The 15,298-nt window shown below is 36.0% G+C and overlaps 1 protein-coding gene across 1 annotated transcript in view; it reads right to left on the bottom strand.

Moving 5' to 3' along the window:
- Positions 1–1,064: 1,064 nt before the first annotated feature.
- Positions 1,065–15,298, bottom strand: part of LEPR (leptin receptor) — a 58,446-nt gene continuing 44,212 nt past the window's right edge. The window contains exons 16-18 of the mRNA XM_081087358.1: positions 14,006–14,111; positions 12,694–12,769; positions 1,065–2,833 (exon numbers count right to left, since the gene is read on the bottom strand). Coding sequence (XP_080943484.1) covers positions 2,009–2,833; positions 12,694–12,769; positions 14,006–14,111 — 1,007 coding nt within the window. The 3' untranslated portion in view covers positions 1,065–2,008. The remainder of the gene's footprint in view (positions 2,834–12,693; positions 12,770–14,005; positions 14,112–15,298) is intronic.

Genomic DNA, 15,298 nt, shown 5'->3' on the forward strand with positions numbered 1-15,298 from the left:
AGATTCTTCTTCTTTTTTATAGCTACATAGTAGCCCGTTGTGTAAATGTACCATAGCTTTTTTATCAACTCATCTACTGATGGGCACTTGGGCTGTTTCCAAATCTTAGCTATTGTAAATAACACTGCTATGAACATGGGAGTGCATACATTCTTTCTGATGGGTGTTTCGGGATTTTTAAGATATATTCCCTGAAGTGTGATCACTGGGTCAGACAGCATCTGAGATATCTGTCATTTTTTAGAACGGCTCACTTCATATGCTTACACCTGGAATAGAGATGGCAGGTAGGACTTTATTTGGGGTAACAGTTCAATCAGGAAATCCTCTCAGTCTAAGTATGAAATTCATGATGTTTAACAACCCATCGTCATATTTTTGAGGACTAAAGTTATTTCTTTTAATGATGCTGATCATCTTTAAATTCTTACTTATTGCCATTGAACATCTATCTGTGCAGTTTTCTTAATTTAGTTTGTTGCCCAATATGCTGTCTTTCAATTTTCTTTCCATATCAAAAGCTGAAATAAACAATAAACTTTAAAGTGTTTAGAGGCAAAGACAAGATCTATGCAATTCTCACTTAATTTTCACCCGCCATTATATTTCTACCTAATAGATTTTATTTGATGACACATCAATTTTTGTTTAATGGAAGGCAATACAAGGTATAGGTTAAAAACATGATCACTAGCAGTGAAATGATCTGGGTTTAAATCTGGGTTCCATCTTCCACTAACCCTGCCACCTTGGGCAAATTACTTAATCTCCTAATCTTTTAAAGGAGTGTAGTAGTAGTCCATGTCTCATACAATTATTTTAATAATTAATTGAGTTAAAGTATGGAAAGTATTAGCACAGTGATTGGCTTACATAGAGAAAATATTTAGTAAGCGAGAAAAATAGTGTGCATGCAAGTGAGAATGGGGAAAAGACAATGATTCTAGAGTGACATACAGTATCATTTGGCAATCTAACTACCAAAAAGTGATGTTTACTCTTCCCTTGGCCATCCCATAACTTGAATACTGTGATGTAAAATTAACAACTTTAATACTGTGATAGAAAGTCAATAATATATTTTATGTTACATGACAAGGGGACAAGAGAGGAAAATAAAACAAAGATATTTGATACACACACAAATATATTTATAACAAAATAAAATAAGAAAAATACTCATTATAAAAAAAGAAAGAAAGTGAACATTTCCACATGTTTACAGAGAAGAGTTAAGACAGGCATGTTTTCAAAAGTGCTTGTGTTGTCCTCCAAATACTGTCTGTGGGGATTGCCATTATAATAAGTGGTTTCATCCTATGGTACATATCTTAGATTTGATACATAAATATTGGCTTGCTTTTCAGTCTTCACAAGTATACCCCCTAGACCAGGGCTACATCTTCTATTTATATACAACATTTAGTGGAGTGTCTAACACAGAATAAGTGCTCAAGGCAAGTTAAATTAAAAAATCTTTAACTCGCACAGTCTAGTAGCACAAAATACAAATACAGCACACACTTTAAAAATGCACAATGATACCTGTTAGGTGTGTGTTTGGGTGCGTGCGCATGTGCACATACGTAAATTGGTGTAAAACAAAGACAACTCAAGGTAAAACTAACACATCTTTGAAACAAGAGTTACATCTCACAAGTGTTAGTTTGAAGTCTTCTTTCAGATGTAGGCATAATTCAGATTAGATCTTTCTAAACAGGTCTACTTTCACAAAAGATATTTGTTGGGCTTATTTTTAGCTAGAAAGAAGCCATCGGAGACGTTCCCATTGTAGCTTGTTAAAAGAATCATTAGGAGAGACTGTCTACATGGCTGGGTTCATGGAGGCTTTCTCACATTATTTGTCTATATGACTGAAGGACAGACACCATTAATTTTGAAACAATCACTTTCAAATTTTCTCTTCTCTCCCTTAGCCACTATAGGGGAATATATTACAGTTTCTATGATTCATTGTAACATAATCTGAGATGTTTCTTGATTGAAATTAGACAGTTAGGTCACACATTTTGTTTTCCATTATCTTCTGAGTCTGAATGGAACAAGTCTGAAATTGAGGCATGTAAGATACAAAAGTCTTCTGACCAGAAGTTCCTAAGTTGAAATTATTTTCTACAAGGTGTGAGCAACTGTCCTGGAGGATTCTGATGTCAGTGAATAAACTGTGGGTGGGGAATGGACACAACACCCCTGACTCATCTGTCAGAAACACACTACTCTCTTTTTTCATTGAGGTGACCCCTAAATAATAAACAGACTTTTCATCATTATTTTCTTCAGAGAAATTTCCTTCAAGGGTCAAAAGTTTATCCAATTCTTCTGAGAATGTAAGGTGTGGTGAAATTATATTGGGGTGCTGATCTGATAACATAAAAAACGCCTGTGTTTCTATCTCCCAAGAGCTATTAGATAAGGAATCCTTTGATGGAGAATTTTTGCTAGAGAAGCATTTGCTGACTGAGCTATTGATAAGCCCTTGCTCATCATCAATTGCACTTGACTTAGAGTTGCAGAGCAGGGTGGCATATTTAACAGAGGGTTGTCTCCTGCCTTCATCCTCACAGGTTATCTTGGTGCTCCCTGCCTCTGAGAAGCTAGCACTATTGCGTTGGTCATTAATACAAATGGAACCCTTTTCAAGATCTGCAGTTGTCAAAAGTAGAGGAACCAAAGCAGTCTGCACCGTCTCATCTTTATTTTTCCACGATGTATCAACACTGATATCTTCTGAAATGGTTTCAGGCTCCAAAAGAAGAGGACCAAATGTCACTGATTCTGTATGCTTGATAAAAAGATGCTCAAACGTTTCTGGCTAAAAGAAAAGACACATTTTAATGTTTAATTGTATTATTATCTTTTTCTTCCGCTTCATTATGACATCCTTGCAGAAATGGAAGCGTGAAAGATTAATGCTAAAGGACATAAGTCAACCAAAATTTAACTAGTTTGGGATTGAAACAGATATATCAAAAATCAGAAAGGAAAATCAGTAGATAATGTTTAAAAGTAGGATGAGACTGATTTAGGTTTGAGTCCTATTTCTGTGGCCATGGGCAAGTACATTAATCTTTCTGTCTTACATTTCATTTTCTTCATCTGTAAAAATATGTTCAATACTTAATTCATGGCATTGTGGTGAGGAATAAATTAAATAGTATCTGAAAGTGCTTAGCTCTCAAGGAAGACTGATTTTTGTAATTAGAAAGTGCTACAATCTGAAGAGTTCCTAACATTTAATAACAAATTAGATTTCCACAAACTGAAAATGTAAACCTCAACTAAAAAAAGTAAATAGAAATAAAATCAAATTAGCAAAAAACGTGATGTGAGATATGATGTGAAGGTAAAATTTTTGTGATTGCTAAGAACTTATCTGCCTTATATCCTACTGAGCATCTGTTTAAGATATCAGAAAATAAGAACTAAGAAGGTGAAAAAAATGATCACAGACTTTTAAATTACTATTCCTTATTAATGACTTCATATAAAAAACATGCTATGGGACATGTGAAATGAAGACAAAGACACAAAGAAAATGCATATCATATATTTTATAAGAATGGTGATTACAGCAAAAGAAAAATCCTCTCAAGCATAACACATCAAGAATATGTGTGCAAAAAACACAACTCATACAATGTGAACATACTGAAAAAATAAATGCAAAATAAAGAATACTGTGGACACATCACATTGAAAAATTAACACAACTAAATGAAGTGCTACAGAAAATATGTGCAATTTGTATATCATACATATAAGTGAACTTTTGAATATTATAAATTTTAAACTAATAAAGTGAATTCAGATTTGTTGCCTGAATTCATAATGGCAAATCTATTCCATATAAAAACATAGTTCATTTAGCAAAGTTTTGAACTGAACTGAAATATATTGGTAATTATAATCATAAAAGAATAAATATACCAAACAGTAAATATAATAATAATGGAATAGGCTTATAAAGATATTAAAATACTGCATAATGACAAATACCATGTTAACATAACCTTTCCATTATTATATAAACATAATATAGTAAGAGGAACTGTTTCTGTGCCTATTTTCATTCTGACAGAAATCTATACTTAGATTTATTAGTTCCTTCAAATATTTGCTTGTTCATTTTGTTTTTTCTTAAGGCTACTACTATATATGTTTTGAATTTCTTGAAATTTTAAATAACTTAGAAATTAAGATCATCAAATAAAGGAATTACATACTATCAGTGTGAAAACAAAAAATACACAACATTGCCCATGGAATGCAGTCTAACTCACATATGTTTTTCAAATGACATGTTTGGCATATTCACTGCCCTCTAGGACTTCGTAACTGGTAACTAAAAACTGACCCCATGTCTATGATTGCATTCATTTTAGATGGAAGACTTCATTAATAAATAATTAGAAATCATACACTCATATTATTGAAGTGTATAAAGGGGTCACAAACCTTTATTAAAAGTATGCTTACTCAAAAGCATCTAAATTACTGAATGCATCTAAATTTTTGAGGTTTTTAGAAGAGTCTGGGAACATATTATATGTTCAGCTGGTGGGAAATAAAGAATGTCTTTTCTTAATTTCACTCAGATTTTACATTCCAATGACATCTATTTAAAGTCAATGAAGGGGAAAAAGGATACCATTCTCCTCATTGTTTAGTTTTATTTTTTTTACATTCAAATAAAACTGTGAATGAAATCTAAATTTAAGTGATCCATGTATAGCCTAAATTTGAATTTTTTTTTTTTTTTTGGTTCATAAAACAAAGACTTTGGTTCATTTTTAATGTGAGCAACAGAACACAGTCTGCTAAGTTCATAGAAACAGCAGGCGGTCTTTTTCAGGGAGAAACGTCCTGTCCTCACCATGAAATATTTGTCAAAGCTCCAAAGAGTCTTCCTTCTTGTACCACTGTGCACTCCCTTGCCTGCCAGAAGCTTTGGGAGGTTCGGTGTAAATATATTAAATTCAAGCAAAAATTTTATGAGGAGGCTGAATTGGAAGCTAATGTATTTTCTGGTCAATCTGATCTTGCTATGCCAGGTCATGCTGATATGAACTGTAACTTGCAGAGGCCTGTGACCAGCACAAACTGTAACTTCTGGCTTTTTTTGAAATGAAATGAAGTTAGCACTTGACCATTTTCGAGACTATAGAAAATGAAAACTCCCAGGTTAACCACATGGAAGTGTCTATAAAAGAATATAAGATGGAAAATTTTGAACATAAAAGTATAAACTAAATACGTTTACTTCATCTGTCATTAGAGTCGGTATATCTGCAAAACTACGTGTCAGAAGCTGCTGTTGTTATCTACTGACAACATTGTTTACTCTATATTTGATGATACCTAATAGATATGTAATAAGAACAACAGTTAGAATTTTTCAATGTTTCATGACCAAATGATCAATCAAAAGCCAGATATCATGAACCCTGCTTTTTAAACTTCAGATGACCTGAAAAGTAATCATACATCCAAACTGAACTGGACTCAGACCTCTATCTCCATCCCAAATTTACCCATCTGTTTTTAGTTCTAAATCAACAGATCCATCATAGTTTAGTTCTTAATAGTTCAACCAAATTTTATTTTTAGATTTTCTCCCCTTCTTCAAAATGTAAAAATCTTCTAATACTCTATAGAATGTTGGAAAGTTGGTACATTGGGTTCATCTGTAGTGATCATGATTAGACTTCAAAGAATGTCCGTACTCTGTTTAGATAAAATAAAACAAAATAAGAAAGAAAAATAAAAAAATTACTCAGAAAACAAAATATAAAAGATTTCAAACATTTTCTGTGAGGCATGGGTTCTGGACTGTACATTCTTGTGTTATATAACAGTGCTGCATCGTTTTAGAAAAAGGTAAAATTTTGAACTAAGGTGTCTTCTCTCACTTTCTTAATATCACACTCGTGGAGAGTCTTAATTACCTCAGCAAAGGAAAAACTATAGAGGAATAACAAAATAAGTAAAAGGAGAGGAAAAAAAAGAAAAGAAAAAAAAAGGGTGTAAGAAACAAAAGTAATATTAGATAGTTTGGAACAAGAAAACAAAATAGAGCAGTGAAAACAAAAATTTAAATGTTAAGAGAAAGAAGGACTAAAAGAGTGAAAAATAGAATCATAATCATAATTTTTAATCTAGAAAAAAGATCTAAGAAATCATCTGTACAACTACATATATATATAGCTATATTCAACTACATATGTAGCTATATACCACTGTTTAACTATATATACAAGTATGTACAACTATTCAGCTAAATATATAGCACTATATACAACTGTTCAACTACAGATCCTGCTATATACAACTACTCAAGTATATATACAACTAGTTCTAGACAACTATTTAAATGAATACGCAGTAGCAAAATACAACTATTCAACTAAATATACAACTATATAGAGCTATTCAATCATATATATAACTATATACAACTATCCTATATAATAAAAAGCTAATATGCAAATAGACCAAATGGCGGAATAACCAGAACAACCAAACAACAGGTTGCTATGACGTGCGCTGACCACCAGGGGGCATGTGTGGAACATAGCGGGTGTTGGGCACAGCGACATGGTGGAGCAGGTGAGCGGGACGCCATACCAAGGCGGGGAACTGGTCGCTGTCATTGGGGCAAGCCTCTGGTGGTTACTAAAATTTCTTTGCTCCCACGCATGCCGCGGTCCCACCCAGTGCTCACACCCACTGCCGGCGCTGGAGCCACTGCTCTCACCCACTGCCAGTGCCAGCTCTGCTCGCATCCACAACCGGTGCCTAAGCATCGCTCACACCTGTTGTCAGTGCCTGGTGCCGGTCACAATCACTTGGCGCCATCAGTGGGTGCAAGCGGCAGCTGCCAGTCCTGATCACCTCTGAGGGCTTCTTCACCTCCCCCTGCTCCTGAGGGGTGATTGGGGCAGCAGCCAGGGCTCGCACCTGCTGATGGCGGCAGCCCTGTCAGCGGGTGCAAGTGGGGCCGGCTGCTGACAGACAGGGGACCGGGGGCCGTGGTGGGAGGGGCCAGGTGGGGGCACGGAGGATGGGCTGAGACCCTCCCCTGTGCCCACCACAGCCTCACGGCCCACAGTTCCTTTCAAGGTGCATGAATTCGTGCACTGGGCCCCTAGTTTAACTATATACAGTTATTCAACCATATATAGATGTGCATCTATATACATCTATTCAACTAAATATACAACAGCTATGTACAACTATTCAACTATATATATATGTATATATGTATATATATATATATACATATATATATATAACTACATGAACTATTCAATCACATACACAGCTATATACAACTATTCCACTAATAATATAGCAGTTATATACAACTATTTGACTCTATATATAACTACTAGAGGCCTGGTGCACAAAATTCATGCACTTGTGGGGTCCCTAGGCCTGGCCAGCGTTCAGGGCCAATAGGGGCCTTCTAGCTGGCAGCTGGGGCCTTCCTTCCCTGGCTGCCAGGTGCTGACTGAGGCCTTCCTTTGTTCCACACCACCCCATGGTGGTCACCATATGTCATAGCAAGTGATCGAACTCCTGGTCTCCGGTCGAACTCCCAAGGAGAAACTTTGCATATTAGCCTTTAATATATAGAGATATACAACTATTCAACTATGTATACAGCTCTTCAACCTAATATACAGCAGCTATGTACAACTATGCAACGACATGTAAAACTACATACAACTATTCCCCTCCCCCAAAGAAAAAGAGAGAAAGAAATCATCTGCTCCACGTATCTCCCCTTTTTTAGACAAAACAATTGAGGCTTAAAGTTGCACAGTTACTTAGAGCAGCAAGGACCCTAAGTCAGTTTTTTTCCAGTCCAACAATCTTTCTGTAGCACAATGGGAGATGACAAGATATCCCAAACACAAACTGTCAGGAGGACATGTTCTTTGTTTTGCTTTTTCTACTTGCTGTGATAGATCTGAGCTCATTAATTCTTACTCTCTTCTGGATACTTATAAACCAAGGGCATATGCATAAATATGAAGAAGAACAAGAAAATAAACAAAACTGAAGTCATATTTTAGGGACTGGAATACACACTTCCAAGCCCAGTAACATGCACTTCTAAATAGAGCTTCTAACTCAAAACTGCACTAGCTCTTCCACACTTGTGCAAGGCCTGCTAGCAATGTCAGGATGCTCTGCCTCAGATCTGTGAGGATGGTGCTCTCCCATGGGCGACTGGGTTTCTTCTTTGGAGGTCTAGAGTAGGCTAAGGAATCTAAAACAGGCTTCGAATCACAGGGAAAAATCCACTTTGTTTTAGCTTTAACACTCCTAAAGGTTGTTAAGTGGAGCACACTCTTATGAAAATAGACATACATGTAGACAACCAATGAGCGGAGTTAGATTTTAAAAATGCAGATGATTTGGAATTAGAGAAAGAAAACCATAGACTAGGCAAAAATCCTAAAGAAAGAATAAAAAATCATTAAAGTCTTTTAAACACTGTAAAAGTTGCATTAGAAGACTAATTCAATCTTTTGCCTAATATTCTGATTTTTCTTTTTCTTTTAAAAATTATTTATTGAATTTATTGGGGTGACATTAGTTAATAAAATTATATAGGTTTCAGGTATACAATTTATAATACCTAATCTATATAATGCACTGTGTGTTTTAATATTCTGATTTCTAAAGCATTAAGAAAAATGGTGTAGCCCTGACCGGTTTGGCTCAGTGGGTAGAGCATCGGCCTGGGGACTGAAGGGTCCCAGGTTCGATTCCGGTCAAGGGCATGTACCTTGGTTGTGGGCACATCCCCAATAGGGAGTGTGCAGGAGGCAGCTGATTGATGTTTCTCTCTCATCAATGTTTCTAACTCTCTATCCCTCTCCCTTCCTCTCTGTAAAAAAATCAATAAAATATATTTTTAAAAAAGAAAAATGGTGTAGAGAAGTAACCTCATTCAAGACGGAAGACTGAGCATATATGCTTCTCTCTCATCTCTGTAGAGACTCTGTTAGAATGAAAATACATGAGTAAATCAAATGCATACCCACAACAAAGATAATCTGAGAAGGTTAAGAAAGAATCAGCTTTGTAATCCATCTTTTAAAAATGGAAAATGACTGAATGAGTATAGACCAAAGATGATGAGCAAAGAAAGCTGCAGACCAGAACATCTCCAGAGCGGGCTGTAGCTGGAGAGAAAGCCAGTTTGCCCAGTTGGAGATGGTGCATGAAGAAATAAGTGGCAGGTAAAAATACAGGAAGAAATGAGAGCTGAGGCAGGAGACTGAAAACTCTGCCAGGGAATGGCCTCTTCTACTTCTCTGCTGCACATCAAGAGCTTTCGTATTAGAACTACCCTCCACACCCAACTTGGGTTTTTGTTTTAAAAGTAACTAATGAGCTAACTCAGCATCATGGGTGGGTATATCTTTCCTCATCTGTCTACCCACATAGGGCAACAATACCTGTCTATATGCCTCAGGCTCCCAGTCAGCCTGTCTACTCTTTCACTCTTAAACAAGAAAGGAAAACAAAAGAGTATTATCAGATATTTGGGGAAGTAAGATAAAGAAAAGGCAAGGCCAAGAAAAAAAAAGGAAAAACATGATCCTAATAAAAAGAGAGAATTCAGGGAATAGAAGAAAAGAGAATTTTTAAAACAAACGATCCTCTAATTGATATTTCGAATAAGATTTAACAAAACATTGCATGCATAAAACTAGGACAGAATACTCTTAAAAAGAATATTTGGAAACTTACAAATATAATAGTAAATAAAGTTCAACTGAAACACTGGAAAAATAAGTTAGGGAAAGGTCTCAAATGTAAGACAAAAACACAAAGAACAGAGAAAATAGAATGAAATATAGAATGAAATATAATGATATATAGAGAGAATCTAAAATCCAATGAATACAGACTCTAGAAAGAGAAAATCAAAGAAATAAGAGAAGAGTAAATTGTCAAAGAAATAAGAATTTCTTAGAGTTGACTAGAGACAGAATTGAAAGTATTTTCTAATGATGACCAAGTTAAATGAAAAAAGACCCTTCCTATAAAGTACAGAATAGGGAATATAGTCTATAATTTATAATAATAAGAGCATAATATGCTAATTAGACCAGATGTCCTTCTGGACATTCTTCCAGATGACCTTCCAGATGAAGGCAGGGCTGTGAGGGAAGCCCGGGTCCCGGGTGCCAGAGGGAAGCCGGTGCTGGCAGCTGGGGGAAGGAAGGCCGGCTCTTGCATGAATTTTGTGCATTGGGCCTCTAGTGTTATAGTAACTATGTATGGTTCCAGTTGAGTTCTGGAAATATAGGGGTGATCATTTTGTGGAGTATATGATTGTCTGACCACTATGCTGAACACCTGAAAGTAATATAGAATGATACTAAATGTAAACTGTAATTAAAAAATAAAATTGAAGAAAAGAACTTCCCTAGACCAATCACTAACATTTTTGTTTTCTTTTGTGTTAGAACTGAATATACCACAATTTGCCTGTCCATTTTTCATTTGAGGGACATTTGAGTTGTTTCCACATTTTGGCTATTATCCTATATAATAAAACCCTAATATGCAAATTGACTGAATGGTGGAACGACTGGTTGCTATAATATGCACTAACCACCAAGGGGATGACACTCAATGCAGGAGCTGCTCCCTGGTGGTCAGTGCACTCCCCCTGTGGAAGTGCCACTCAGCTAGAAGCCGGGCTCATGGCTGGCGAGCCACTCCCACCTCCACTGCAGGCTGGTGGTAAGGAGCGAGGGGTCCCGGACTGCGAGAGGGATGTCTGATTGCTGGCTTAGGCCCGCTCCCCCTGGGCCTAAACTGGCAGGCGGACATCCACCGAGGGGTCCCGGACTGCAAGAGGTGCAGGCTAGGCTGAGGGACCCCTCCCCAGTGCATGAGTTTCATGCACTGGGCCTCTAGTAAATTATAAATAATGCTGCTATGAGCCTTCATGTACAAGTTTTTGTGTGAATATATTTGATTTTTATTGGATATATATGTAGGAGTGGAGTTGTTGGGTCATATGGTAATTCAATGCTTAACTATTGAACTGTCAGATCATTTTCCAAAAGGGCTGCACCATTTTACATTCCCATAGGCAGTGTATAAAAGTTCCAATTTCTCTACATTCTCACCAATACTATTATCTGTGTTTTATATTCTAGCCAGCCTAACTAATGTAAAGTGTTATCTTGTGTTTCGGATTTATTTTACCTAATGCCCAGTGATGTTGAGCATCTTTCCATTTGCTTACTGGCCACTTGGAGAAATGTCTATTCAGATCTGTTGCCCATTTTTTATTTCATTAAAATATGCATAACATAAAATTTACCCTTTAGCCAAAACCGGTTTGGCTCAGTGGATAGAGCGTCGGCCTGCGGACTGAAGGGTCCCAGGTTCGATTCCGGTCAAGGGCATGTACCTGGGTTGTGGGCACATTCCCCAGTAGGAGATGTGCAGGAGGCAGCTGATCGATGCTTCTCTCTCATCGATGTTTCTAACTCTCTATCTCTCTCCCTTCCTCTCTGTAAAAAATCAATAAAATATATTTAAAAAAAAATTTACCCTTTAACTATATTTAAGTATACAATTTAGTGGCACTAAGTATATTAAGCAATTAATTGTTAATATGGAGTTGATGGCAAGATAATCAGTTTGAGTCACAAGAACCTCTGTTTGCACTGAGGCTTTTACATGCATGGCTGGATAGATCAAGACAAACTGAATCACTCTCAGCTTCAGTTTTCTCATCAGAAAATATGATGCAATTAGGCCAATGAGAGAATTAAATAAAGTAATGTGAATATAAAAGCAAAGAGCAGTTAGCACATTTACCTGGTACTCTTAGGTAATATAACATGATTTACACTGTATTATTTTTCCTTAAAAAGTAAATTTTAGTTATTTAGGAGATTAAAGCAATGAGATTAAAAAGTTACTAAATTTTAGAAGATTTTTATCGTTAGTAAGATATTTGAAATTATATTCTTTTCCACTCCAAATATTCTTGCTATATTTCAAAATCTGAGTTATTTCTAATTGTGTTATTTGTATAGCTGTTAATCCCTGGTAATAAACTAAGCATCTTGAGGGCTAGTTTTGCTTAAAAGAAGAGCTTATAAAATTATGAAATTAAATATTTGCAGAGGTTTTAAAAAAACCATCTTACATAAGTATAAGTTTAATTTTGATAACTGAATTTTTCAAATTACAGTGTTTAATCATGGGATTATTTATATTGTTTTTTTATCTGATTTAAATAATTATGGAAATAATTATAGGTATTAAAAATACTGATTCCAGCCCTTTGCCTAAGGACAATGAATTTATACCAAAACCCGTTCTCCATCAGATTTGATTCCTAATATTCTAATATTTATTTTATTACATAGTACTGTGATACATAAGAGATATGCATATTATTAACTTTCATTTGATAAACTATCTATTGAATTTTGTATCCCCCAGTACTAAATCCTTATATCCTGCTACTCTTGGAAATATATAGTAGATTAAACAGACTCATATTCAAATGAATTGAATAAAAAAGAACTTTTAAACCTTAAAAATGTTTAAAGCTCTAGAAGGCATATGACATCTAAAATACAATCTTATATTTGGGGTTAAGAAAATTGAAAAAGGGACCTTTTGAAAATTAAGTCCTTGTGCCCAGGAACAATTCTTGGGGTTTGGAACATCATCCCAAAACAGCTTCTTCATTCTACAAAAGAAAAATAAGGCACTGGAATCACAGAAAAACATTCATATCAAAACTGTTAACAGTTAATAAATGTATAAACTAGAAATTAATCCCCCAGAGCTATGCCTTAGGAGGGGCAGATTCATTTTTACATGCTATCACAGGAAGATTTCCACCAATGAGCTGTCTAGACCAAAGTTAATAACCATCTATATATATTAAAGCCTAAGTGACATCTAGGACCTAATGACTGGAACGACTGGAACCACTGGTCGACCAGTCACTATGACGCACACTGACCACCAGGGGGCAGATGCTCAATGCAAGAGCTGCCTCTGCTGGTCAGTGCACTCCCACAGCCAACCTCCTGCAGCCTCCTCCCCACCCTGGCCGGCCAACCTCCCATGGCCCCTCCGCCTGACGGGCCAACCTCCCATGGCCCTTTCCCCTGGCGGGCCAACCTCCCACACCCCTACCCCCCGGGGCTGGCCAAATTCCCGTGACTCTTCCCCCTGCCCAGCCAGCCTCCCGATAGGCCTCGATCGCCAGTCAGGCCAAGGGACCCCACCTGTGCATGAATTCGTACACAGGGCCTCTAGTTATAATAATAAAAATAGCAAACACTTATAGAAAACTGTGTGCCAGGCACTTTGCATTTTTCTCAGAGAAAATAAAATATTAAAAATGGTCATCAAGTGAGTTTCAGAAACAAGTCTACTCAATATGGCCCCATCAGCTCACTTGACCAAAAGATAAATTCTGATTCTAAAATGGACTCTCCCTCTTTTGTGCTAAAAGACAAAAGTTTCTGCAGAGATTCATTCTGTAAAACTCATTGGTCCAGACCTCTCAGCACAAACCCACAAGAAATTCAAGGCCATTTGCCAAACCAGATTGACTAGAGCCAGCAGTGCTGATTTTTAAAAAGCAGAGTGCTTACTGGTTATAAGTGGACTGCCTGCCACAGGTAAATTTTCACCACTCAAAGTCCTCAACCCAAATTGCACAACTCTGAAAGCCATTTTGCCACCTCCAAGAACATACAGCCTAGGCTTTCCTATAATAGGCTTGTTATTTCCTGCTTGCATTTCAGAAAAGAAATCATTTTTTTCCATGAAGTTTATGTTGTGCTAGCAAAACAGAATTTAGCTATCTGAAAATAGGCCTTTTCTTTTTATGCCATCTTAAAAATATTTAGGGCATATTACTTCTGATTTGTATTTTAAATCAAGGTTTAAATATGCTGAAGGTTCATACCTTTGATGTAATATTAGCAATGCTCCAAGCAACAAGGTTAATGAAGAAATAATTATTGGCACAATTACATATAGACCTGCATCAGTCTGGTGTTTTTCAATATCATCTGGAAAAGAAATGCAATTCATGCAATTCAGAAGCTTGAGGAAAAAAAAGTATCTTTCTGTATCAATAATTATAATAGACTTTTTCCTAATTTCATCCTAGATCTGTATGACCTCTAAAATATAAAAATAAAAAAGAGGAAGATAAAAGGATAGTTATGATCCCATTAATAAAATGATTATTATTGTGTTCACAATTATGCTTATTGTAATTTAGCGAAATATTGTTTTAAAAATTATTTGTGAATTCTCTCCCTCTGCTCCCTTTTAGATTATGAGTCAAAGGGCCAATTAAATTTGTTATGATGACTCTGTCTGAGCATCTGCTTCTAAAGAAGCCAACCTACGACACCTGCCAATCTCTAGCTTGTTCAGTCCAGACACATTGACCTCCTTGCTGTTTCTTGAATCACTAAGCATGCTCACTCATCAGTACAAAGCACTCCTCTGTACTTCCTAGCCCTTGCTGAAATGGTCTTCCCCTTTGTGCTTGCAAAGCTCTACTCACATATCATCTGCACAATGAAAAAGACAAATGTTGGCCGTTCTAACTACCACACCACATTTTAAGTCTATCCCTTCATCTTACTTCATGGCACTTTTATCTGACATTATATTATACATGATTTGTTTATCGTCTCTCACTCCCATTGGAGTCTTGGAGGTTAGAGAATGATGTTCACTCTTCAAGTCCCAGTGTTTAGAAGAATTCTCATTTGTTCAATAATTCATTAATGAATTCTTTCAATTATTTTCATTTTAAAACCAGGCAAAATGTGTCTCTCTTGAAACTTCATTATTGGTGTGCTTGGATGTGAAGACAATTTAAAAAGTAATAGTAAAATGTAAATATGCCAAATATGGTAAGATGAATTAGAAATATGAGAGGCCCAGTCTATGACAACCTCTCCAGTTTTATTTTCAGAGGAAAAATTATTTCCTTTAGAAGACTGATTAAAATTTATGAACTCACAAATATATGCTCCCAAACATTCTTTGGGGAAGGTGCATTTATCTACATTATATAAAAATGTTCAGAAAAATAATATATTTCTAACTAGTCTTTATGAAGATGTATTTTATTGTATAGCTGTGTATTTCCCTTTATTTTGTTTGCATCAACTTTTTACCCAATTTGAGACTAAAAATTTTACTTACCAATACAAGAATTCAATACTGTGCCTGATTA

Source organism: Myotis nattereri (genome assembly GCF_964212035.1).
Source record: "Myotis nattereri genome assembly, chromosome: 3".
NCBI classification, from domain to species: domain Eukaryota; kingdom Metazoa; phylum Chordata; class Mammalia; order Chiroptera; family Vespertilionidae; genus Myotis; species Myotis nattereri.